The sequence below is a fragment of the Panthera pardus genome, unplaced genomic scaffold, assembly GCF_024362965.1.
Source record: "Panthera pardus isolate Hobbes unplaced genomic scaffold, ASM2436296v1 HiC_scaffold_13, whole genome shotgun sequence".
Classification (NCBI taxonomy): domain Eukaryota; kingdom Metazoa; phylum Chordata; class Mammalia; order Carnivora; family Felidae; genus Panthera; species Panthera pardus.
This window is the reverse complement of record NW_026526688.1, coordinates 2,063,128-2,089,736: the sequence shown is the minus strand read 5'-3', so window position 1 is coordinate 2,089,736 and position 26,609 is coordinate 2,063,128. Positions and strand designations below refer to the sequence as shown.

The 26,609-nt window shown below is 57.1% G+C and overlaps 1 protein-coding gene and 1 long non-coding RNA gene across 7 annotated transcripts in view; one reads left to right on the top strand and one right to left on the bottom strand.

Annotated features, from left to right (window-relative positions):
- The first annotated feature begins 7 nt into the window (after positions 1–7).
- On the top strand, positions 8–2,505 carry LOC109254252 (uncharacterized). 2 transcript variants are annotated; one of them, XR_002074723.2, is made up of 3 exons: positions 8–330; positions 430–679; positions 813–2,505. It is a non-coding gene; the product is annotated as an uncharacterized LOC109254252 (long non-coding RNA). The 2 variants fall into 2 exon arrangements; XR_008421521.1 differs by having other exon boundaries at positions 11–201.
- An 11,738-nt stretch (positions 2,506–14,243) lies between these two features.
- Positions 14,244–26,609, bottom strand: part of ARHGEF10 (Rho guanine nucleotide exchange factor 10) — a 103,943-nt gene continuing 91,577 nt past the window's right edge. For all 5 annotated transcript variants that reach the window (XM_053900755.1, XM_053900756.1, XM_053900757.1 and 2 more), the window contains 3 exons: positions 24,794–24,968; positions 17,957–18,079; positions 14,244–15,355 (listed from right to left, as the gene is read on the bottom strand). In XM_053900755.1, coding sequence (XP_053756730.1) covers positions 14,844–15,355; positions 17,957–18,079; positions 24,794–24,968 — 810 coding nt within the window. In that variant the 3' untranslated portion in view covers positions 14,244–14,843. The remainder of the gene's footprint in view (positions 15,356–17,956; positions 18,080–24,793; positions 24,969–26,609) is intronic.

Sequence of the window (26,609 nt, the reverse complement as noted above, 5' to 3'; positions counted from 1 at the left end):
GCCGCGAGTCCCGACTCCGGGGAGAGGGTTGCGGCTCGGCGCCGGGGCCTCCTCCGCGCGCCCCGCCCGCCCGCCGCCCGCTTAACCCTTTCCAGGACCCCGGGACTTCCTGCCGAGATGCGGGCTGCAGGCGTGGAGGGCGGCGCCACCTGACCCCACGACGGCCCCACGGCCGATGCTGGGCCCGAGCTGCGCCCCGGTGTGAGTGAATCCCCGCAGCCACCCCGCGAGAAGCGGAGAGCAGGTTCCCGCCGGCGGGCTCGGGGTTTCTGCCCCGACCACACTCTTTTGTGTCCTGCTTCCCCTCCCCCGCTCCTCCGTTACAAAACCGTGCGATAAAATGTAGTGTTTACATATGTTTGCAAAATTGGGGACGCTGCGTTGTTGGCATATTTAGTGGTTAAAAACCTATTGCCTACATCCTTACAGATTCCGGGATAAAAGACAAAAACGTTGCGAACGCTCAGAGGAAACTGCTGAACTTTGTTCTTCTGTCTGGAAGTGTGGCCTCAACCATCTCCGGCTCCCTGCAGCTCGGACCTGGCATAGGGCCAAGGGGGGACCCTCTGGACCTCACCGAGAACGTGAAGTGTTAGCTCCACAAAACCAGTGGACAAGGGAGACACTTCCTCTGACTTCAGCTGCTTTTTATTCCTACATACAGCTGCTTCCTGCCCAGGTCAGTTCTAATTAAGACTGGACCCCTGATGGCAAACGCTATTTTTAAGTTTTATGCAAAAATTATGATGATTACATTTCCATAGGCCCAGAGAGCCTCAGACTTGACTTTTTTCAAATTTTGCTTTTGACAGCCTTTGCCGGTTTCATACGCTGCGAGGCTTTTGGATTTCAGCGCCAGAGCTAACACCCTGAGAACATCCTTAAAAAACGTTTTCATTCTGCCAAGTGGAATACTTTACCTCGGGATTTGGATCAAAGGAAGCAGAAACCAAGCAAACTACTGGGATGTATATTTTTAAATTATCAGTTAACTATACCAGAAGCAGATCTTTTAGGGGCTGAACTCATTCCCATCATGCTCCATTTTTGTTTTGTTCTCTTTACTCCAAAAACATTCCAAAATCTACTGGGATCTTTTTTCGCGGATGTTCTGTTCACCTTCACATGGAGACTGTGTGTCACTAGCTCACCCAGCTCCATTGGCTTAAAGATGCCTGGAGTGGAGTTTTAAACTTATTTCCCAGCAATGCCTCCAGCCCTCACCCCCATTCTTTCAGGGGAAGCTTTAGGCTGACCCACAGCTTTATAGCCTCATCCTCGTCCCCCACCCACTTTTATGGATTAGAATCCAGTGGCCCCTAAGTTTTCCCCAACCAAAGGTGGAGTACTGGCCTGTCTTCTCTACCGTTCTCCAAACTTCCAGAGATCAGGTAATACGTCGCATTTAACTTTTCTTCCCGCGGGATCTTACTATGCTTGCCATATACTAGGTTCTTAGTAAATGTTTATTGAATGAGTGAAAAAGTAAATGAATTAACTTAAAATATTCATCCAACCCATATGCCATCTGGTAGATAAGGTGTGTGGGGAACCCCATCCATTTTCAGACTTTACATGTTTTATTTTTAAAAATGTACTGTGGTCCCAATATGGCCAATGGAAATTGCCGTGGAACGATCCATGCATTTAATTAGGAAGTCATTCAAACTACAGGGACATCCAGAGTCCCTGAAATCAAACATGGGATCCAACAATACCCAGAAAAAGAAGGACTTGTCGTAAACATTAAATAACGTCCATTCCAACAGTATTTCAAGAATATTATTATTTTACTATTTTAAATTTTCCACTGCTCAGAAAGAGCCTAACCACGCATGGCACACTTGAAGTGTATAAACGAGCTGTGCAGAGCTGTATGAGGTATAAATGAAAATGTAAGTGAAACTCAGAATTGCCCTGGGTGAGATGGTGTCCGGCCCCCTAATAAATGCAGGGTCTCCCGGCCTGGGCACCAGGCTTAGGGGACTCTGACCCCCATCTGGAAACTGCATGGGGAGAGCAGAGAGCACAGCTTTGGAATTCAACAGATGGCATTTCAAACACCAATGTCACCATTTCTCCATCTTAAGAAATTTGCACAGAACCCCTGACCTCTCTGTGGTCTTCTGTCCTCTTCTGTCTGACCAAGGTGACACATGCAAGGCATTTAGCTCAGTGGGTCTTAACTCTAGCGGGAGGACAGCCCCACTCGTCACCTGTGACTTTGTCACTGCCCCTCTGGCTGAGTGTCAGCAAATACTTTCTGTGTTCCCAGTTCTGTGCTTCTGCATGTCGTTTTCATCACACAACACCCAGTACTTACAGAAGATTCAGGCGGCTGGGCAGTCCAGCACTGAGCCCTGTTTGGATGCTGGACACCGGTTTTCTACTTGTGCTGATGCCAGAGAGCAGATAGTTTCCCCAAAGCTTAATAGCCCATAAGAGTTGATGCACTCCTGCCTTCCAATAAGAAGCAATTAAATTCCAGTAGCTGTCAGGAATCGATCCCGTTGCTACATAGTGCTTTGAGTCTCTTGGCATGAAAAATTAACCAGAATATCTGTGTGTTGGTGTGGAAACATCAGTCCCCGCGGCCTTGAAAAATTCTGCCCGTGTCGTACGAACACGAAGCCATCTCCTACACAGAGCTCCCTGAAATTCCCCTGGCCCCACCGTGACTACCCCCTTCGGCTCTGATGGCTCTGGGTCCGTTTGTAGTGTCGTGTAAGCCATTTCTTCAACATGGTGAATATTCTCCTCAGGCCTGAGTTTTCCCAAGCATCTAATTAGCCCGTGCCTGAGAATGTTAGCGCGAAAAAGAGGAATGTAAGTGCCCTGAAATACTGTTGACGATTGGCCATTAACTGGTTGTGTACCGACCGTGTACTTGTGATGTCACTGCACACATTTTCTGTTACGGACAGTCCCGGGTTTAGGAGAATACCTGAGCGGTCCTGATCTGAATAGGACAATGGAGACCTGTCTTTTTAGCCTCAAGCCCCAGGGCCAGCACTGTGAGCAGATCAAGCTGTGCTCGGTGCTGGTCCAGTCGGTGAGAGGAGGAAGCCTGATTGTGCTGAGTGTCTCCCTCCTGCCGTCCTTCATCACTGTGGGCAGCGGAAGGAGGGGGGTGGGGGGGGGCTGGCAGGCCACCAGGAGGCCAACAGTTCCTGTCAAGTGAGTCAGGACTGCAATCCCTAAGGGCCGTGAAGTTCATTAGTGCTGATTCTGGTAAACCTTCTCTTGGAAAAGACATACCAACTGAACAGTTATTTTTAAATACTTTCAAGGCATGTGTTTATCCTGTTAGAGCAAGTTATTTACAATCAAATACGATCTCACATGAATCTTCGCGGTATACCTACACGTAAGCGTGCATGTAACTCCGCAAAATACCCAGGTGTAGATACACGCACTGCCAGAGGGCAGTTTTACAGCTGAGGGAACGGACTCTCTCTCAAAGAGTCCGATGTCACTTTCGTGTCACGTGCCCAACCCCAGGCCCTTCTTCACACTGACAGTGAAACACCGTCTTTCCAAATGAATGAGTCCTATCTTCCGAGTATAGATCAAGGAGGCACAAAACCATACTTCGTGTAACGGGAATCGATGCGTTAAAAATCAAATTGGCTTCCTAGTACATCTCGATGGCTTCATCCTGCCACACGGATTTCCACCCCAAGCCCCAAACACTTTGTGCTGCGAGTGAAGGGTTCACTTTTCCAGCTGAAGCTGCCCGGTGGGTGAGTCGCCCGAGACTGGGGGCGGGGAGGGAGGGTGTTGGCCTTGCAACCTGGGGGATGGGTCCTTCTCTGCCCTAAAAACCATTCTGCTCAACACTCCTACTTCTCACAGTGGGCCTGCAGGAACTTTCCGGAAGGGAATCTCCTGCCGTTTGCCCACTGCTCTAGTAGGTTAGGGCCAGGACGGGAGTTCTCTCCTGGACAAGCAGCACTGGGGACGCCCAGTGGTGTGGGTGCAGCAGGAGGGCCCGGTGCCTTTACCGCCACGCCGGGAAGGCGGTCCCCAGAGCGGGGTGCCTGCTGTTCTCAGATCAGTCTCTTCTACAGCACAGTTGATTTCACTATACAAGGAATGCTCGTGGGGCGTCTGGGTGGCTCGGTCAGTTAAGCAGCAAGGTCAGGATCTTGCGATTCGTGGGTTCGAGCCCCACGTCAGGCTCCTTGCGGATGGCCAGGACCCTGCTTGGGATTCTGTCTCGCTCCTGCTCTCTGCCCCTCCTCTGCTCTCTCTCTCTCAAGATAAATAACTTAAAAAAAAAAAATCCAGTTAAAAAGAAAACAATGTCAGCAATGCCTTAGGTGAGGTGCAAGGTTAAATGAGACAAAAACCAAAATCAAAATGGAAGCACAGTGTTACTGTCTCCCCACTGATAACACAGGGACTGCAAAAAAAGTTTTGTTTTTTTCAAGTTTTCACACAGTAAAGGTCTAATTAGGAAATCTCAAAAGTATAAACTAAATAAGGACACCTTATCCAGTTAACCCCAACTTAAAGGTTCTTATGGGTCAAGTTGTGTCCCCCCAACCCCCGATAAAGGCATGTTGGAGTCCCAGCCCCTCAGAGCGTGACCTTATTTGGAGATGGGGCAGCCAAACTGAAATGAGCGAGTTAGGGCGGGCCCTAACGCAAGGTGAGCGGGTCCTTCCAGAAGGAGACTCCGTCCCAGACGTGGACGGGCACAGAGGGAGGCCGAGTGAAGGCAGAGGCAGAGGCTGGAACGATACGGCCACAGCCGAGGATGCCGGCGAGCTCCGGCCCTCAGACGGCGAGGCCGTGACGCAGGGGTGCCGGCCTGGCCTACGGACCGTGGGAGGGCGCGTGGCCCCTGCCCCGGCCTCCCGCGGCCCTTCCTTAAGGCAGCTCTGGGAAAGCAGGACAGGGGTCTGGGGTCTTCGCCTCTCAGACGGTCTGCTGTGGGGGAGCACGTGGCTGTTTTCCTTGTTTTTAACCCGTTGAGGACTGGCCTTCTCAAAATACGATACAAATGAATGGGTGGACAAAGGAGAGTTTGGCAAGGATACACAATACAGACGGCCACTTCCTCGGGACGCAGCTAAATGGGCACACGGCATTCTGTCAAAATGTCACCCGCGTCTCTGCTCCACACGCGGCCTGGGGACACTCGGGGACCCGGCCCGGCTGGAGGATGTGGGTCTGAGGAGCAGCAGGCTGCCGGCTGGTCCTCGAGAAGCCCCAGGCCACGGCACCCAGGGCAGCACGGCTGGGCTCTCCTGCCTCATCTGTCTGGACCTCGACTTCCCGTGGGGCTGGGCAATGGGCTCGCGGAAAAGTAGCCACGGGATGGGGGAGGGGTGGTCACAAAGGGGCTCTAGACTATTTCCAATAAACATACACAGAATCCGGGGCGCCCGGGGGGCTCAGTCAGTCAAACACCTGACTCCTGATTTTGGTTCCAGTCAGGAGCTCACGGTTGGTGAGCTGGAGCCCCACGTCGGGCTCTGGGCTGACAGGGCGGAGCCTGCCTGGCATTTTCTCTCTCCCTCCCTCTCTGGCCGCCCCCCCACCCCCGCACCGGCTCTCTCTCAGGATAAACGATTAAAAGTCTGTATGTGGACACGGAATCTGGTGGCCGGCCAGGCGGTCCTCCGCGTCTTCCAGCACACGGCCTCTTTCCCACCGCTCCAGGGTTCGGCCGGGCGCCCGCCAGGAGAGCGCTCCTGAGGGACATCGAAGCCGGAGGGCCTGTGTGAACCCTGGCCTTTCGGGTGCGCGATGCTCTGGTTTCGTGGTTACAGAGATGCTGGACGCTGCTTCCTCGGACCCCCACTCCTGCACTCAGTCCCCCGGAAGCAGGGGGCGGCCTCGGCCGGAGGAAGGGCCGCCTGGCACAGTTGCAGGGGACGGGACCCCGCAGCTCACAGTCGTTCTGTGCCGCCGCAGGAGGCCCGGGGCCACCAAGCCTTCCCAGCTCCCCCTGCCTTCCTTCCGAGAGGCCTCTGCCTCCTGCTGTGTCTCCCCTCCTCGGGCATCTTTGGGGTCCCGCTCCGGAGGGAGCCTCCGTGGGAGGGGACCCCCGGGTAAGCGGACGATGGCACTGAGCTCCTGCGATCATCCGGACCCTTCCAGCAAGGCCGAGCCGGGCGCCTCCGGGAGCCGCCGGACGAGTTGGGCGGAAATGTCCACGCACGAAAGCGGTTGCGTTACGGGAGCCTCCCCGCCGCACCTGTGTCGCACCTGACACGGTGCGCGTCTGGGGGCTGCTCCCAGCTCTGCGTCCAGGCCCGCTCGGGGCCTCTCCGAAGCCTGTCCGCCACCTTTCCCCAGGCCGGGCCCAGACCCCGCTGCCCGGTGGGCTCGAGGTCCCAGAGCCGCTGGCTGAGGGTCCGTCCCCGCCCTGCCCGCCAGGTGTCCTGGGCCAGGACCAGCCTGTCATCAGAGACATCCTAGCCTGACGACTTTGTTGTTCGTGCCTTTTATTTCCCCTTGAACGTCTACCGTTTTGCTCTTAGAAAGGAAAAGAAAACATAAATGCGATTACTTTGGACAAGTGTGTTTGGGGAATGAGTTCCACAGAGACTCTGCTGAACCTCCAGTCGCCCCACTGTCCCCTCAGCCCGTCCCGCTCTCACGCCCCCTTCTTTCCCACACGTCACCTCTCTTCTGCCAAGCGAGGGGTCTCCCTGCCCGGCCACAAGGTTGGCCTGGGACTCAGGCCTCCAAGGGGACGGGAGAGGGTTCGAGGAGGCTGCGTTCGGAAGGGACTGTGCCGGCTGCAGGGATTCACTGCCCTCGCCCTGTGGGGCCGTGAGAGTTCACGGGGTCCCCTGCAGAAAAGATGCCATGGGCAGAGCTCCGGGAAGGCCAGGGGACTCGGGAGACGGCTGTGGCCCCAAACCACACCTCAGCGGCCGTGGAGAACAGTAAGGTGTCATTTTCACACGGCCTGGGGCCGCAGGGCCTGCATCTGGCTTCTGCCCTGAGTCCTTGGGCACTGGAGGCCCACCAGGCAGCGGGCGTGCTGTGGGAACACCCGGGGGGCTGCAGGTCTCAGAGACCCCCGACCACCACCTGCTCCATCCAGGCAGAGCACAGTGCAGAAAACAGGAAGTCGGGACGCAGTCCCCACACCTGGAGAGCCCGCTCCAAACCAAGCCCTGCTGGGTCAGGCGGCACCGGGTGACTCCTGAACAGAGCTCAGCGTGCAGCAGCCCGGGGGCGCTGCTGGGACACGGGGCTGATGGTCACTCCGCGGGTTGGTGCCCCTCCACCCGGTTGCAAGAAGACCTTTCAGACGATCTGCTGTCCGGTCCCATCTTGCCCTTCGCCCCGGAAGGTGTCCAGCAGAAGACGAGAAGCCTCCGCAGGATTCCTCAGGGCCTCCAGCGTGGCCGCCATCTGACGGCACCTCTGCGTGGCCTAGTCCTGCACGAGTAAGAACTCAATCCACAGGAGGGTGCGGGTTCCCTGTGGTCGCTGTGACATGTTGCCATAAAATCTGTGGCTTCGGCTTCAAACAATACACATTTCTTGCTTGAGGTTCTGCAGGTGAGAAACCCAACCTGGGTCTCCCCGGGCTGAAGTCGGGACGGTGGCAGGGCCGGTTCCTTCTGGAAACTCCAGGGGAGGCCCCGTTTGCTCACTTCTCCGGCGTGCACAAGCCCCTTCCTCGGCTTTGCCCCTGTGGCTCTCTCCCTCACCCGTTTCCTTCTCTGACCCGCCCGCCTCTCCCTTGCAAGGACCCCTGTGATGGTGCCTGGGCCCCCAGGATCGAGTCTCGTCCCCTCATCCCAAGATCCTTAATTTAGTCACATGTGCTAAGTCCCTTTTGCTGTGTGAGGCAACAAGGGGTCTGGGCACTAGGATGTGGGCATCTGGGGGCCGTCGTTCGGCCCGGCACACGAACTCGCCGAGATGAGCGAGATCTGCAGAGGCGTCTGCACAGCACCGGAGCGGTGTGGCCCCGGGTGGGTGCCCCGGCCTTGGCCCTCCCAACCGGGGCCTGGCCTGCTGCAGGCAAGCAACACATCCTTGTGGAGAGGATGAACGTATCCAATAAGAAGTGAGAAAATCATGGGAAGATCAAAATAACCGTGGCCTGCAGGACGGCGTGGTGGAGACAGGGGTCCAGAGGGCAAGCGCTTTCCGGGGTGACGGCTGCCCGACCACAGGCCAGGCACTGAATCGAGACCTTCATCCGTTATTTTATGTAAATCTTACCAACCTCCTGCATTTTACAGGTGACAGAATTGAGGCTCAAAGAGGTAATTAGCCCGAAGCTGCATGGCCAGCAAACCTAAGTCGCGAAGCCACCGTCTGAATGTCAAAGCTTGTGTTCTCAGCCCCCCGTCTGTATTTCCCGAAAGCTGAAAGAGGTTTCAGGATGCTGGCACAAACCAGGACAGTGGCTTCAAATAATCTTCTGGTCGCTCACTTTGGCAGAATGAACGCTCCAGCTGCTCCCGGGGCGGGAAACGCAGACACACACGGCAGCCGGCACACGGGTTGCGTATGCTTCCTGGCAGTTCAGAGCCCCCGATCGCCAACTGTGGCCCCTAGAGATCCACAAACCCCAGGTGGATCCTCGTCTGGAGAAATCCTGTCCTCTGAGGAATTCCGTAGCGGAGTCAGTCGTGAATCTTTGTGCGGAGACCAAAATTACCGTTTGTGTAAATCTGGACGTGCGCCCGTTGAACTTGCCCAGAATAGGGTGCCGAGAATAGCGCCAAAGCCAGGCGGACGCAGCGAGACGACGGGGACATCTGGGGACAGAGCAGGAATCCCGTATGTTCACACCAAAAAAAGAAATCGAGCAAGCGACCTTCCCTAGAGACGGAGAACGTGAAGAATTGGCGTGGCCTCAGCTCCGTCGGCCGGGGGCCGTCTGTGCACGGGGCGTCCAGCGTCCCCCCTGGCCTCGGCCCGCCTGCCGCCCTGCCTGGATGAGAACCACTGAACTGGACACAGGACACGAGTCCCACACACTTGGCACCACAGGAAAAAAAAAACCAATAATTTTTTGATGAGCAGAAAAACATAAGAATAACTCCTCCATTACTTACCGGCCTAGAGCAAGGCGCACAGGGCTCTCTCTCTGCGTGCACGCCATGCACCAGCAGCCCTGCACCTCAGAACCTTCTAGAATTCGCCTGTCAGCGGCTGGGACACACTTTACCGGGTCCCCCGGCTCTGCTCAGACGCTGTACGGGAGCAGACCTACCAGAGCAGGACCCTCGGGGACCCCGCCCCTCCCCCAACCTCAGCTCTGCCCTCCCCCTCGCTCCCCTCCCCCACATTCATCACCGCCTGGCCCTGGGCTCTGCCTCGGCCCTCAAACCGCATTCTAGAACACCACACGCGGCCTACGTCTGGTCATCCTCCTAGAAGGCGGCTGGCTCCGTGACGCTCAGCTGATGCGCTCCGTACCGGGTCGTCTGTGTGAACCAGAACTTCTAGAGACCCCGTGCATCGTAACCGGAGACAGCCTGGTGGGCACGTTCAGCCAGCAAGCCGCTCGTATGGGTGATCCGTTATCTCTGGCGTTGACAACCCAGACGAGGGAAAAGCCCCTCAATCACGCGGAGCCTCGGGTCTCCGTGGGCACCACTGTGCGGGTACGCTGGCCGCCCTTCTGCCTGTCCGCTCCGCGGCCTGGCTGGGCTCCCGGCAGCCCACCCACACGATCCCGGCCAGCGGGGTCCCCGCCAAGGGTCTGCGCCTCCCCCTTTTTCCCCGCGGTTCCCACCCGGTCACCCCAGTCCGGTAAATTCCGGTCCTGGCCGAAGGCCCACCCAGTCCTGCTGTCTGTCACCAGCGTCCGGCTTCCGCGGCTCCGTGCCCAGTCCCCTCTGGCGGGACGCCCGACCTCTCCCAGTCGCGGCGTCCTCAACCGCCCAACGGGGCACAGACCCCCTACCTCCCACGGCGACCGTCTTTCATAAAACCACAAAGCTGTGCCCACGTGGTGTCTGCCGACAGGAGGCGCGGAGAAACGCCGCTTCAAGAGTCAGACTCGAGAAAGTGTCCTGTACGGCAAGATGGCCTGTGACGCACGGACGGCTGCTCAGTCCCTGCGCCAAGTAGGCAGGGGCCACAGCCCTCACGGCACAGGTGAGAAAAAGTCACCTGAGCTTCCCAGGCCGCCCGCTTCCTGCCCTGGCTGGGCCCTCCCGCACTGGGGGTCCAGGGCTCGGCACCTTCTCAGGAGGGACAAGGGGCCGTGTCACCGACTGCAGGTCCGGAGGGCGAAGGACACACCATGCGGACGCCTAGAAGGACCAACGCGGAATTCTCCCCCACGAAGAGGCGGCAGAAGGGTGCTTTCAACCCAACAAAAGCTGTCAGGCACCAAAGAATTCACCAACCCGCTTTTCAAGGGTTAATTCTTTCTGAGGCTCTTTGGAGAGAGCCAGCAGCAGGGAGCAAACTCAAGCCAGACACAGGCCGAGAGGCTGCCTCTCTCTCTCTCCTCTTCTGCCTGAATAAACATTGCGCAGACAGGCCCTCGCAGGCGAGCACAGAGGCGAGTGTGCAAGCTGAGTGTGTGTGCGTGCGCGTGCCCAGGGACTGCAGGCGAGGCGTGAAAGAGATGTGGTCTGGAAAGGGGGGAAGTGCTCTGCGCCCCAAAGCAGAACCACCACGCTGGGTGTGGGGGGGAGGGGTGCTTTCCAACGGTCTCAGGCAGCCGGAAACAGTCCTGAAACTGTGCGGTCGGGGACCCTTCACGGACGGGTGGCTGGCCACCATCAGCAGCACACCTCGCTTCCCTCAATACACCTGCGCCCCGGCGCGGGACAGAACGCACTTCCCCGCACGTAAACCCGAAAGTCACCCGAAAACTATCTGCTCTCTAGGGCTTAAGCTGTGTCCGTTTTATAGGAGAGAAGACCGGCTAGAAACTACCCCACTTTCCTCAGGATCTAGGACACGCTTATCAGATTGAACCCACAAAATACTGACATACAGCAGCTTTGGGACATGATTTAGGAAATCAAATACAAGGACTCCATTTGCAAAATCCCATTTCTATACAGCCTGTCAGAAATACCCCAGAAAGTGAAGTGAGTCGCCCGTTCGTGACCAAGGAAACGCTGCTGGAGAGCAGGCCCCGAGCCGCCAGGAAAGCCAGCCAGCAGGCCCCGAGTTCACCACACCAGGAAAAAGGCACCGGAGTCTTGGAAGGAAGCCTCTCGCCCAGCTCTTCCCCCGTGTGTCTGCTGGGTTGGTGGCCGGGGGTTCAGAGGGCGGCAGCAGGCCCTGGCCGAGGCTGTTAGGACGTTTCCTCTCTCTCTGCTGGAAGGAGGGCCTCTCACGGGCCCGGGGTCTTTAGCACTTCTGCAGGGAACAGGGTTATCTCAGAAGCCAGGCGTCCCCAAAGGCTCAAACTGCGGAAAAGGCTGTGCTCCCAGCCAAAGAGGCAGACACAGGAGGTGGTGCGGGTAGAGTCCAAATGGATGAGGTCAGAGCTGGGTCCCTGCAGGGGACTCTGGGACATCTGCGTGTCAGCTCAGAGAGGGGGGCTCGGAGCCACCAGCCCTGTCCAGCTACCCGGGACGGGGGGTGGGGGTGCAGAGACAGGAGGTGGGGGCGTCCCCCACAGGGTGGGGGGAGGGAGACAGGAGGTGGGGGCAGGAGGAGATGGGGGTTGTCTCCAACCAGGATGGGGGGCAGACCTGTCACACCCCTGTGTCCGTCTCTTACCCTAAGTTTTCCTGGCACGCCATTATCCGCTGAGCTTGTGAGCCGGGCTAGGCCCGGGCTGGGCCAGCTCCTGGAGCTGAGTCCCTCATCAGGTCCAGTCCAGGCTCGGGGCACGGAGACCCTGGGGGCTCCCTGCTGTGCAGGCGGCCGAGTGCCAAGGAGCCTGAGGACAGGACCCCTGGCACCACTTAGATTTGCAGACGTACTTGCCACCCCCCCCCAGAACACGGAGCCCCCATCCTGCCTTAACTGTTCACAAGAACCAGATGTCCTCACTTCTTGCCCGCAAGTGCACACCAATCCTGCAGGCACACCGGTCAGAGTCAACCCCACAGGATGAGTCCACACTTCCGGGTTGGCTCCTGGTCCCTTCGGGGGAATGACAGCACCCACCTAACACGGGGGCGCCCTGGCCGTGATGGAGGGTCTCGCCCCCGCCCCGCCCCACCCGCACTGACGTCCCTCCCCCTCGGCCAGCACCTCGGCCGGCTCGGTGGGGGGAGCTGGGCCCCATCCCCCACAGCACGGAGCACGAGGGGCCTCCTGGGTGAGCCCTGAGCTCGCGAGGCCCCTGGGCGGCGGGACGGCCGTGCAGGGGCAAGTCTCCGGGTGCCGGGTCGCGGCCCACAGGGGCCCAGCGTGGGGTCGGCTGTCTGGGGAAGGGCCCCCTCTGGAAACGGGCCAGTACTTCAGCAGCACATAAGGCTCCAGAGACAAGCACCACCCTGGGGTGGGGGTGGGGGTACGGGAGTGCCGGCGACGGGGGGCTACGCTTTACCCCTTGGGGCCGCAAGTCCAGAGCGGAGGCCGGGCGGGGCCGGTGTGTGAAGGGGGCTCCCTGGCTCACAGATGGTGTCTTCTCGCTGTCCTCGCGGTCCTCCCCGGCGGAGGGGGTGGGAGCTCTCCGGGGACCCTCTCCCGTGTGCGTTGATCGCGGCACGGGGCGCCACCCTCGCCACCTCAGCATCGCCCTCCTTCTGACGTCACCACCTTGCAGGGTGAGATTCCAACCTAAGAGTTTGGGGGCACCCATCCACGGCACTGGCCCAAACCTGGGTCTGACCCTGGCGGTCCCAGGATGCTGCTGGGGGCCAGGCGCCAACCACACGCGGAGCCGCTGAGGCCGCCGGGCCGGGGGGTGTGAGGGGCCCGAGGGAACCGGGCCTCGCCCCGAGGTAGGGAGGCAGGGTGGGGAGCCCCAGTTGGAGGAGCCAGGGCCGTGCCAGGCTCCTTGCGAACCGGGCCCATGCGTGGGGCCCTAACTCTTGGAGCCCAGGAAGAGCTCAGGGGGCCGCGGGTGAATCGGGAGACAACTATGGCCCCAGAGAGAGGCCGCTTAGCGCCCAGAGCCCCTCACAGAGCGGGACCGTTACCACGGAAGCACCCTATGTGGCGTCACGTGGGGTTTTTTCTAATGACGTCCTTGATGTTACAACCCAAATGCAAACCTCCACCTGTACGGTCTCGTTCTCTCCTTATTTACGCCAGAAGAAAACCTACCGGTTTGGAGTTTTCTGAGACAGTATCAGGTCAGAGTCCTTCCGTTCCCCCGGCCCGTGAAAAGACCGAGAACCTTCATGGCTTCTGCCGCACAGACGTTACGGAGCTCGGGGGGCTGCAGACGCGGTCTTCGTGTTTTACACGAGACTCATTCAACCTGCGACGTCACTCAAAATGTAAAACGGCGAGTACGTGAGTCTCTTGGAAGTGTCTCAGCTCAGCACCCGCCTCAAGTCATAGCACCGTGTTCCTCTCACGCTGGGACTGTCTCTGGAACTCGTACGAAACTCCCAGGCCGGCAGGTGGCCATCCTGAACTTGAAAGGGCCCCTCAGACCCCCCCCAACTGCCCCTTTGTGTTTTATGGGGAAAAAAGGCAATTCGAATACTGTATTTTTAAATAAAAAGACTTTATTTATGACTTCAGGTAGCAGCTAACAGTTTAAGAAAGCTTGGGGAGAGATTACTTTCGCGTGGGGGTATATGTGCACCTTGGGAAATATTTGGCTAAGTCATAAAATTAGCATTTTTTAGTCATCTGTAAAGTGCTGAGAAGTTTATCTCCGGTGATGCCCGCATTAATGTTCTCAAACCGCTCAGTGAGTATGACACGGAGACGTAAACCCACGCTGCACGGGATGGGGCCCACCGCTCGCCCGCACGCCTCAACCGCGTGGGGGCTTTGTGACCGCAGAATGCAAGCCTGCGTGCTTGCAGGAGGCACACTGAGGCAGTGTCCCCGGCCTGTGTCCCACCCCAGCAGGGACACACCCACACTCTCTAGCACCATGAGTAACCTCAGAAGGCATATTCGAAGCAGACACCGAGGTCCAGGTCAGCAGGCGCGGGAAACACCCTGAAAGAGCTGAGGACACGCTCAGTGTGCATCTCCTACGAGAGGGAAACGTGCATTTCTAATGTGGGTGTTGATACTCTGCGAGGAGGAGGGAAGGATCTTCTGGTGTGGACGCTCGAGTCTAGATGTTGATAATGTATTGAGCATTTTGGTTCAAAGCCGAACGTTATTTGTGAAACGTTACAGACGATATATTGACTAAAACATTAACTGTTAATTTTTAATAGAAAAAAAAGGCAGTACAAAAATACTACTTTGTTAAAATACACAACACGCACATTATGCCGCTTTGGAAAACCCACTTCACTTCAGAAAGCAAATACCACCACCTGGACGGGGGGGACGTTAGCTGGCTCTCTTCAGCGTTACGGACTCTGTGCTGGAATTTAAAGATATACAATATAAATAAAAGGAGAGACTCTGAATCGAGTAAGGTTACTCTAGGAATTGTTAATAAGTTTCTCTACGACGGAATAAGCTGTATTTCCCCGTAAGTTCTGAGTCCGCGAACTCTCTAAGCAGCAGGGCCCGCGAGTGGGTGCGGAGCGTCTGTGTTTCCGCGTGGTCTGCCGCGCTCGCGAAGCACACGGTCGCCCCCGGACGCCAACACGGCTGCAACCCGGCCTGGTCCTCTGTCCCCTCACGGGCGTCTGTGCTGACTTCCGCTCCGGAAAACACCACCGCGACGGTATTGCACATTTCTTCCCCCAAGACGTGATTTACCCTCAACCAGTGTAGACACGGCTACAGCCCTCGGGTCGCCTGGCTTGGCCGCAAGGACACGGCCACCCAGATGGGCCGCGGACTCACGCGTTCAGCAGGGGGATCTGCCAGACCATGATGGAGGCGGCCAGCTCCTCGGGGCGCTGCGGCCGGGCCTTCCTGCTCACCCGCCGGTGGCCCTGGCCCCCGCACACCACCAGCACCGAGCTGGCTTTCGCCCTCCTGACCCGCCGCCCTCTGCTCGGCAACATGCTGGGGAGCCGCAGGAGGTCATAGACGACGCTCTCCTCCGCTCTGGGCTCCAGGGAGCCCGAGCCCTGCGACGGGGTCAGGGACCCGGACGACGAGGAGAAATCGCTTCTGTGGGTCACGGAGCCCAGCGAGCCCCCCAGCCAGACGGCGTCTGGGCTGCTCTGACTCAGGCCGGGGCCCGGCCCCTCGCCCGGCAACACATCCTTCTGGTCTCCGTCCTGGGGGTCCCCGCCGGGTGGTGGGCTGCCCAAGGGCTTGTCCTTGTCTGTTTTGAGGGCGGCGGTGGCCATAACCAGGAACTTGACGGGCCCGTTGTGTGCGTGGTAGGAGACCATGCCTCTTCCTGGGGGATGGTGGGGGGGAGGGGTCATTCAGCAATCTTCAGCAATCACCGCGTGCAACAGCCCAGAGGGGGTCAACACGCATCTGCCCCCGTCTAAACCACAGAATCCCACACACGACTGGGACACCGACTGACCAGTTAACACGAGAACAGCTTCTCGCAATCTCGTGGATTTTTAGTTAAGTCCACGAAATCTTCCAGAATGACGGGCTAGGATACAACCCTGGTTTTCGTCCACAGCAGCTCCACCCCGACACCCACAGGGGACTTTTCACAGCAGTGAAACAGCTGTTTTCCTGTTCTCTGTATAAATGCCTTCTCACTTGCTCTACAGAAACATGTTTAATTTTTCTAAGTCTTGATTGAAAATTTAAATGCCAGGGGTGACTGGGTGGCTCAGTCGGTTAACCATCCGACTTTGGCTCAGGTCACGATCTTGTAGTTTGTGGATTTGAGCCCTGTGTTGGGCTCTGTGCTGACAGCCCAGAGCCTGGAACCTCCTTCGGATTCTGTGTCTCCTCCTGTGTGCCCCTCCCCGACTCACACTCTGCGTCTGTCTTTCAGTTATAAACATTAAAAAAATATTAAAAAAAAAAACACAAAAATTTAAATGCCAGAAATGTGTCAATTTTAAGAACAAGATGCCTAAGTAAACGGCCAGTAGCTTCCTGCCATTTTCTGTTACAAAAAGGTTCTAGGAGTTACTTCTGTGGTTTTAATTACATTGAGGACTTTTTGATTTAAAAGTGACGTGAATTTAATTTTAAAACATCACCTAATCCAAGAGCACGTGTCAGAAACTACCTATAGGTCTTTTTCGAAACAAAGTTTATTTCCCCCCGAACGTCCTGACCCTACGTTGTCCGGTAGGAACAGGGTGTCAGCACTTTTTAAGTGGTTCACAGGTGAGGGGACCAGGATGGGAAGCATGTGTCCCTTTGTCACCAGATGCTGTAAGGCTGACACGAGGCCCTAGCCCTCACCTTCACCCCTCCTTGGCCAAAGCAGATTAAATCACAGGATTCTTTAGCCGGTGTGAGTGGCAGTGGCCAACCAGTAGGTGCTGGAGGGAACCTAAAGGGGGCAGGAAGGCTCGACCCCAGCTGGGGAGGTGTGATCTAAAAGTTACAGAGGGACAGACACGTCATATGTTATGAGGCAATTATAGAAAATGGAAAAAAAACAGCAAAATCACAAGTTTGGTTTTTTCAGGTACAAATTGGCAAAACTATACAGAAAAATCAACAGGACGAGGGTGTACGACTCAGGAGAATAGTCAGGTATGTTGTGAGGGAGGGGCCCCTGTGCCAGGGGCAGGTGCAGGGTGACCGCTTCATCAGCACGGTCCAACCTGTACGTGTTGGTTACGTGCAATTTCGTGTACGTGCAATACAGAGCTCAGAATAAAAACTGAGATTAAGAAATGAATGACCTGGGTCGCTCAGTCAATTAAATGTCTGACTCTTGATTTCGGCTCAGGTCACGATCTCATAGTTTCGGGAGTTCAAGCCCCACATCAGGCTCTGCCCTGATGGCACAGAGCCTGCTTGGGATTCTCTCTCTCTCCCTCTGCCCCTCCCTGCTCATGCTCTCTTTCAAATAAATAAATAAACTTAAAAAAAAAATCAACAAAATTGGAATCCTTAGCACTAACAGGTGGCTCCTGAACTTAGGGAAAGATAAGTCTGTTAAAGCCCGTGGAGAAAAAAAGCTTTTTGTCTGATGTCACATGAAATACTCTAAAATTGTCAGTAGGAAAAAACTGTAGAAACAGAATCTTTATTGACATTTTCGTGAGTTTCCTACAAATCTTTCTCTTCTGAGAGTTTTTCCCACATCGCTGATGTTACATCATCAACGTAAAATTTGAGATCTTGGTTTTACTTATGGAATTGACGTTTTGTGTGTATCATTTAAAGCTCTCCACAGACACCATTTCTACTGGCTACATCATATACCAAAATGGCAGTGCAACCATTTTCTCAAGTATCTCTTTCCCCCTAATTTTAAGTTGTTTCCTATTCTGGGCTACTAAAAATTGAACGCTGTATCGAATATCTTTTTTGCATCTTGTTTTTGTTCACGGACTCGGCTGCTTACCAAGTCAGATTTCTCAACTGAAAAATCCTGAATCCAGACACACAAGCCTTTTCAGGCTTGTGATCTAAAATGCCAAATTGCTTCCCGAAAATCCTGTACCCAGTTGAACTCCTAGCAACGTTGTGCAAAAAAGCACACCTCACGTTGTCCAGAGGCCGGGCTTCCTTCTTGGCCACATAAAATATAAAAAGCATCCACTCCCACTGAGCAAAACCATACAAAAATGACAGAAACTAACAGGTGGCAGTTAAGGTAACATGAAAACGTGTTTGGGGGGAAAGATTCTCCCTGGGCCACTAACAGAAGCAGCAGAAAAACAAAAGCAGGAATTGATCCCAATTAGCAGACAGTCCAGAGTATGCCAGAAAAGAAGGGAAAACAGAACCCCAGATAATCTACACCGTTTAAGCAGACCCTCCCCCCGGCTGCAAAAGCGCAAGGAGGCAGACGGGCTCAGCGAGCTGACGGGATGGGATGGTGCGTGCGGAGGGGTCCACTCACCGGTCACTTTGGGGATCCCCTGCAGACGAGGCACGGGCAGGGCCACCACGAAGCCCAGGCTGGTGCCGACCATGAGCAGGCCATGGCAGACGAGCAGGCTGGTCACTGACAGGCGCTGGTGCCCTGCAGGGGGCGGGGGACGGAGTCCGGTGTCTGCAGCAGGTGGGGGCGGGGCAGGTGCTCACCCCCACCCCCCGGAGCGCTCCCCGCCCAGCCAACCCCCTCCCCACCGGCAAGTGGCTCTCCAGCTACACAATGCACTCAGTCCCTGCCCATCCAGGAAGAGGAAGGCCGCAAGCCGAGCATCGTTTCGGCCCTCCCCACCCCTGCCCCCTTGAAGGAGCGGCCTTGCCTCACAGGTGACACAGAACTAACACGTGATCTGTGTTCTGTGTTCTACGTCATGCGCCCAGCACGACTCCCCTACAAGCTCATTGGCACAGCTCATCAGTGACAGCAGGTGACACGGAGCTAACGCGCCTTCTGTGTTCTATGTTCTACGTCATGTGCCCAGCACAACTCCTCTACAAGTGCCCTGCGGCACAGCTCATCAGTGACAGCAGGTGACATGGAGCTAACACGCGATCTGTGCTCTGTGTTCTACGTCACGCGGCCAGCACGACTCCCCTACAAGTGCCCCGCGGCACAGCTCATCAGTGACAGCAGGTGACACGGAGCTAACGCGTGATCTGTGTTCTGTGTTCTATGTCATGGGTCCAGCACGACTCCCCTACAAGTGCTCGTCGGCACAGCTCATCAACGACAGCAGGCCACACCCCAGGCTTCTGTCGGGACGGGGAAGGACGTGGGACATGGTTTGGGAAATGTCATATGGAACGGTGGCACCAGGAAGGCCTTCACGGCATGGCCCTCGGATCAGTTTGGGTTACAGCCACGGCCCTGTGGCCCAGAAGTGCACGGGGCCGCCTGGCTGGTCTCCTGTGGGCCTCTGTCCTGAAGGGTGCCGGGGGTGTCTGCGTGATCACCACCACTCCGCGGGTGGCACCACTCTGAGCGAGACACACGGCGACCCCCAGCCTCTCTCTGCCAGCTCGAAAGTCGGCGCGTGGACCAGACGGCTTTCCTTGTGTGTGAGGCCACGGTGGCACCTAAGCTGACATGACCCCATCCTGCACAGACAAGGTTCCTTCCAACATCTCTGCTTCGACCTCAAGTTCACCTCCCGTAAGAAACATGGCAACAAGTGGCCTGGTACCAAGGCCAAAGCTACATTAACACGACTATTTTTACGAATTTTTTTGCAATGGCAAAAACAAACAAGAAGGGGCGCCTGGGGGGCTCAGTCGGGTAAGCATCTGATCCTTGGTTCCGCTCAGGTCATGATCTGGTGGTTTGTGAGTTCAAGCCCCGCGTCGGGCTGTGCGCCGACAGCACGGAGCCTGCTTGGGATTCTGTCTCCCTTTCTGCCCCCCCACTGGTGCACACTCTCTCTTCCACTCTCTCTGAAAATAAGTAAATAAGCTTAAAAACAACATCTACAACGAACAAAACTTTTGGCTTTGTTTCTCAACACAGGCTTACATCCTGTCTTACAAGCTCATAATGGTTTACGTTCCCAGGACTTCCGAACGTCTGACTGAGGGACGTCATTCTGGAGATGGGTGGGTGCTGTGTGAATTCTGTACACACCACAGAGCACAGGTGCACAGGCACCGTCAGATGCGATGGGGCCAGCGGACGCGGCTGAGGGATAAGATCCTCAGCACCGTTCACAACCGCCATCAACGGGCGACAAGCTGGGGGGTGTCCACATGCTCGCGGTAGATACTCTAACAGAGGCAGGGAGCGGGGGCAGCACAGAGCCTCTAAGAGTGGGATGCAACGCTTCAGCAGGGTCCCTCTCTCTGCACGGGCACCCAGAACACCCCACAGGCAGCGGACAGGGCCCAGCCGATGGCTAACCCGGGATTAGCTGCTGGCTAACCCGGGATTAGCTGCTGGTTAACCCGGGATTAGCTGCTGGTTAACCCGGGATTAGCTGCTGGCTAACCCAGGACCACTTAATCCAGGATGGCAGCAGGAACCAGGATACCAAACCCCATCCTCAGTTTTGCTTCCTAATTCACAAATCATCTTCAGTCTGGTTTAATTTGCTGACTTCCCCTAGGATGTGGTCATTGAGTATTTCTTTTTAAATTATACTGATTTTACTTTTTTTTTTAATCCTAATTTGGCCATCGTACGCGGCCACGTCTCTCCTGGAAGGCAACGCGTTCGCTCCGTGGGGACACAGAAAGGCTGACTTCACATGACCTCTCAGAACTTCTCCGTCAAAACAGTCTCCCTGGAATATTCTAGACAAAGCAGCAAAACGTGCCGCTTGCATCGTGGGGTAAGTAACTGAGTGGGGGCCCCAAGGAACAAGGCCCCGTTACACGCTTTCGCTGTAAATTCTACACCAGCAATCTGCTCTCCAAGGTGTGTGTGCTCCCCCGGAGGCTGCGTTATCCCGTGTTCGACCGTGTGAGGGCCGATGTGCTGTACGTCACGGAGCCTGGGTGTGATGGTTTTCAGAACGGAGCTCTACCCAGAGGCAGCAGACACGGCCCACCCAGCACAGCCACGTCCTCCTCCAGGAAAAGCACGCTGGGGCCTCCAAGAATTATTCGGGTTCCGTGAAGTTCTGTTAACTCCCAAAAAAGGTGTGAATTACCAGTGTATCAATTTTGTGTTCGATTTTTGTTCTTTCTGGCTTGGGCAGTCTTCACCTCCAGAACCTACTGGAATTTCATCGTCCGGTAAGAGCACAAAAGGGTAACTTCACATATTCCTGCCACGTGTACACAACGAAACCCATGTGGGCAACCCATGAACACGACTCTCGGACGGAGGCTCCGGGTACGTGCCAGCTCTGGACATGCAGGAGTGCGGGAAAGCCGCCGGCAGTCACAGGCACCAGTGTCCAGAGAACGACACAGCCCAGCGGCCTCCGATCGGCGCACCTCCGTGCCTATAGCGTGAACACAGAGTCCCCTAAAGCCGCAGCCAACTAACGCTTGTCTCCAGGAAGCACTGGCCTGAGGGTAAGACCACCGGTAAAAGTTCAAGGGAAGACTTGGGGCTTGGGCCTTCTCATTCTCTACATCACAAAATGCAACGAGAATCAGACCAATTTGGGGGCACCTGGGTGGCTCAGTCGGTTGATGTGGACTCCGGTCATGTCTCAGGGTCGTGAATTTGAGCCTTTGCATCAGGCTCTGTGCTGATAGCCTGGAGCCTGCCTGGGGTTCGCTCTCTCTCCACCCCTCCCCTGCTCTAGTGCGCACCTGCTTGCTCTCTCTCTCTCTCTCAAAATAAATAAACTCAAAAAATTTTTTAAACGTCAGACCAATTCTGGATCACATCTTTCTGAGGACTGTACCCCACAGCCACTGAGGAGACGAGACAAAGACAACAACATTCCGAGCATAGCGGACTTTGCTCTAACCACCCACCCCCCTCCAAGGCCGCTACACAACCTTCACGGAGAGTCTGAGACGCAGGTCAGGCGTAAGATGCCCCCGGACGTTGGTGAAATTCGGGAGAACACGCGTCACCCGAAGGCTCCCGCCCCTATGTGGCCTGGAGGCTTGCTGGTTCTCCACAGCCTGACGGCGACACGGGAATGAAGACCCACGACCGAGGGGACGTGTGCTGTGACCACAAGGACAGAGCCGAGCCCCATTGGACGCCGGCGTCCGGCCTGCGGAGGGTGGGCTCGGGGAAGCGTCTCACCGCACAGCCTCTCAGTCCCACCAGAGCCCAGGTGGGTCTGTGACAGCACAGGAGAGCCACGAAGAGGGAGGCAAGAGAGTCATTGACTGGAGGGTGAAACCAGTCACGAAAACGCTCGTGAGAAATGAAGGAAACACCCCCATGTGTGGGTCTGTAAACGCAGCGTGGACGTGAGGCCAAGTGAGGACAGGGACAGAGCTCAGCCCTACGAGAAGGGGCCCAGCCCGTGGCACTTGTGGGCTAGCCTGTGGGGGGTCTGGAACCGCCTCGACCTTGAGCAACAAGGGCAAGATGGCAGCGGGTCCGGGGCTCCCCTGGGGCTGCTTGGCCAGTGAGCCCCGCAGGGCCGCGGGGTCAGGACTCTGGGGGCTCAGAGGGCAGTCCCCCGGACGGGCCGGCCGCCCACGGGCACGACGAGAGCCTGCCCGACACACCATCTGATACGACGGATCCAGACTGCACACACCTGCTCCACCAGCTGGCGTGCAAAAGAGAACACACCAGGTCCCCAGGGAAGTGCCCATAAACCAGCGTTTTCTTATATGCAAGCTCGTAAGTTGTGTCAATCGGTGCTCCTCGCGAAACAAAAGCGCCCTATGGTACTTAAGAAACGACGTGTACACAGCTCGTCCTATGGATTAAATCTCCCGACCACCACACACGCGTGCACATGTGGAAACCATGAAGTGGAGAATGCGTTAGCTTGGTTGCCGCGAGCCCTTCACGACGTACACACGTGTGCAAACAACGAGCCACACGGCCGGTGCGGTTTTACGTGCCAGTCACCCCAGTACAGACACGAAACACAACCAGGGAGCAGCTGTCCCTCGCTCGCTGAGCCCCAAACGTGTCTTGTCACCGTCCCTGCTTCCCACTGTCCTCTCTGCCCCCAGCCGGCCCGTCTTCCAACTGCAGTGTGCTTCCCCTGGTCAGAGGCCAGCCTTTCTGGAACCTGAACCCAGACTATTCATTTCTCAATGCGTCAACGGTGACCGTTCCTCCAGTACCTTCCGCTCAAGCTACAGACATCTTCAACACTGTCACTGACCCATCTGCCACCAACCCACCGCCAACCCACCACCAAATCTGCCCTGAGTCTGTAAGATTCTGAGAACTTGTTTCGCTACCGACATGAGCAGGGGACCCAGACAACTTCTAAGAGCTTTTTTCCACACTCACGTACTTGCAGAATTTAAATGTCATCCGACACGTAATCCCGATTAAGAGGCAACTTGATCGGGGTTCTCTAACCTGCTCAGCCTTTCGTGATGAACTTTTCCAAAGTGAATCCTAAATTCAGTGCCTTTACTATCCTGGTTCCCCCTGCTCTCAAACACCAGCAGCACAGCTCCTCCTTCACATGTACACACACACACACACACACACACACACACACACACACGCACAGGTGTGGTGCACACACCACACCCACACTCACCCACACCCACACTCACGCGTGCAAGCATGCTCACGTACACACAGCAGCACTCCAGGTACACACACACTCTCATCGCCTGCGAGCACCCATGCACACAACACCCCCAGGTGCATACAACGTGTGCACACGCACGCACACCGGCACTCGGGCCGTGTGCGTGGCCGTCCCCCGCCCGGTGCTCCTCTCCTGGCCGCTTGGATACGCACTGCAGGGCTCTCTGCGCTCCTGACGCCCCCTCTGACTCTGCACAATCCTCTCACCTCCTGACGGTGGTCCCTGACTCTGCCCTGTCCCCCTGTCCCTCATCGCTCGCTGGGAGGGCAAAGTCCCACACAGGCCCCTTTCCCGACTCGTCGTCCGCATGCCAGCCCCTCCTTCCAATTTCCCACGGGGCTCCTTCGCTCAGCACCACACATGCTAGCTTCCTCCAAGCCGGCTCTGTGGGACCCAGTGTCGCTGATGACTTCACGTTCTTCCCGAAAACCCAGGCCCCAAATCTCAGGCTTTCTGGCCCTTCCTCTCCCCAGTCGGTCCCACCACAGGTGACTCTGCTCACTGCCGCTTGCCGGGGTGCGTCCCTCGGGACCACAGGACGGCCCGCCACCCTCCCGTCCTCGCAGCCCGCTGCCGGGAAGCCCCTTCCACACTCATGACCGCACAACCTTCCCGGCCTCCTCCTTCCCTCTGCCCCTCCGCCCTTGCACAGCAGCCACCTGCTTACGCATGTCCGTCACACGCGGACGTGCCCCAGCTACAAGCCCGCACACACCAGCGATGCGTTCCGCGTACGACCTACACGCATGCAGGCACCAGGTACGCGCTCACACACACTAGCTGCACGTTCGTTTATACGTGACATACACACACATTAACTACACGCCTATATGTACCAGATATGGGAATACACTCTAGCTCCATGGGTGTCCGTACCAGCTACACGAAATACGAACGTATACATATTGGCTAGAAACTTATACACACTGGCCACACACCGGCAACATGGTCCTCGCATGTGCTAGGTGCCTGTTTGCACTTACTGGCTACACGCTTATGTACACACTTGCATATGTGTTTACGCAGACACATATGTATGTACGCACGCTAGGTACGCGTTCACACGTGCCAGCCACGTGCACACACATACCAGCCACATGAATCTACCCGCATGAGCTACGTGCACACGCACACGCGAGCCACACATGTATACACACTTGCCACCCAGACACACACACACACACACACACACACATAAGCTACTTGCCACCCCACAGCCGCACTCCTGCACCTTTGCTGGTTTTGTCCCCCATCCCACTCCCCCCACCCCCGCTAGCGGCATCCTTCCTGCTCTGTGCCTGGTGGCCTCCCAGCCGAGAAGCTGCGTCTCTGGCTTCCCTTGGGAGCTGTCCCCACCCCAGCAGGTCTTTTCCTCCTCTCTGTTCTTCAGCTTGCTCCCAGGGTGGAGTCTTAGCAGGCTTAACTGGCGCACACGGGCTATGATCAACGGCTCCTGACCTACGAAAGTGGTGCTTGAATACGGTTCCACGCCAGCGCACAGAGTCGAGGTACGCACAGCGCCCTCGCCCGGAAGGTCGCGCCTGTGCGCCACGTCCCCCTCCATGTCCTCCCTCGGGGGACACCCCCCCCCCGCCCCCGGGTGCAGTTACCTGGCAGCATATGGTGCACAGGCGTGGCTATGTTGATGTCCTGCAGATGCTTGAGCGTCTCCGTGTGGAAGAGGCGAAGCGTGGAGCCAGAGGTGAAGGCGATCCAGATCCCCACGCCAGCGACGACCATGTGAGAGACCACCATGCCTTCTTCCTGGTGGGCGTCCAGCTGATTCTGGAGAGATCAAGGAGAAGCGGTGGACGGGGCAGCGGGTGTGCCTGGAGCCCCGCCCACCGCGGAGGCACAGCCCGGCAGTCCCCCGCCGGGGCGGGAGGGGGGGGGCGGGGCGAGAGCAGGAAGACGGGAGGGACAGAGGGACGGAAGGCCTGGGAACAGGGAGACACGATGGCCAAAGGAGGCCAGCCAGCGCCCCCGACTTTGGTGGGGAGTCAGCAGCCCTCCCCCAAATCCCGAGCAGGAATGGAGGTCCACACCCCGGCCTTGGGCGGCCCTGAGACGGCCTGTCTGACCCCACCGCTCCCAGCGCTCCTGGGCTGCCCACGGTGTCTGGGTTTGCAGTCGCCCCTGGCCTGCCCACAAAGGCCAGCTGCTACTTCTCTGTGTGACCAGGTCCTTCCTCCCGGGCTTCTGGCCGAGCTCTGCCCCATCCACATCTCCATCCTGACAACCCTGCTCTATGGGGACCCACGGGGGCAGATTTTGTGACTTGGTCACAGCGCGGATGGGCCAGCACTGGGCAGCTGGCGTGTTGTCTGCTAGGTCTGGAGGAGGGGTGTGAGCCTGGAGACTCCGTGTGAAGACACGGGGTCCTCAGGGCAGACCAAACCCCACACGGTCCTCCCCACACAGTCCTCCAGATGGAAACACTGGAGGCTGAGCCACACGGGAAACAGGCGGGCTTACTTCTCTGACCCAAGGGTTGGTCCCAAAAGTCTAAGCGCAGGGGGGGCTGTGTAGAGCCCGCTGAACTGCCCGCCTTCCCCGGCTGCTCCTCTTGGGCCTACGACATGGCGGTCACTACTCCCTGGGGGAGGAAGGCACATCCAGGGGGAGGGTTGTGCCCGTTACACAAGCTCGGGAATCAAGGAGCAAAGCCACGTTCTGTCCTTGCCGCGGACACTCCAGGAAAGACGAGGAAGCACAGGTTGCTGGCCCTCAATCCCGGTTTCTAATTCAGTAGGCTGAGGGTGGGGCCCAGAACTAGCATTTCCAGAATGTTCCGAGGGCCCGCCGCTGCTCCACACCCCTTTTTCCACTGCTTTCCGGCAAGTTACTTTATCCATTCACTGCGGTTTGTCCTCCTTTCTGTCCCGAGTCACGTCACATGCGGCCTTGATGTGCTCCCAAGATGCCGCGGGCACGTCTCCAGTGCTGCTGGCGCACGCTGTCCGCGACTGCCCGCTGACGTGTCTCCTGCACTTCGCGGCCGGTGGCCTGTCCTCCCAGAACCAGCTCGTCCTGCAGGCCTGCAGGTCCTGTGGCCCCCCCACCCACGTGCGTGGTCTCCAGCAGCACCCCCTTCCGCTGAGGCAAACCGGCCTTCGGAGAGCACGACTTCCTCACATCTGCTCACGTTAAAGCCCCTCGGTGGCTCACCATCCACCCAGCGTGGTGGTGTCCCTGCCCCGGCCAGACGTGGCTGCTGTCGTGGGACACCTCCCGCCCTGGCGGCCGTCTGCGATGCTCACAGGGACCGAGGAATAGCCCTAAGCTCGTCCGTAATGAACGTGAGGTCCCTTCCGACCCCACCTGTGCCACCCTCTCTTCCCACCAGGCTCTCAGGCTCCCCCGACCTTTCTCGCACGTGACAGGCGTCCCTCCTCACAGGCTCTATGTCGTCTCCTTCCAGGAATT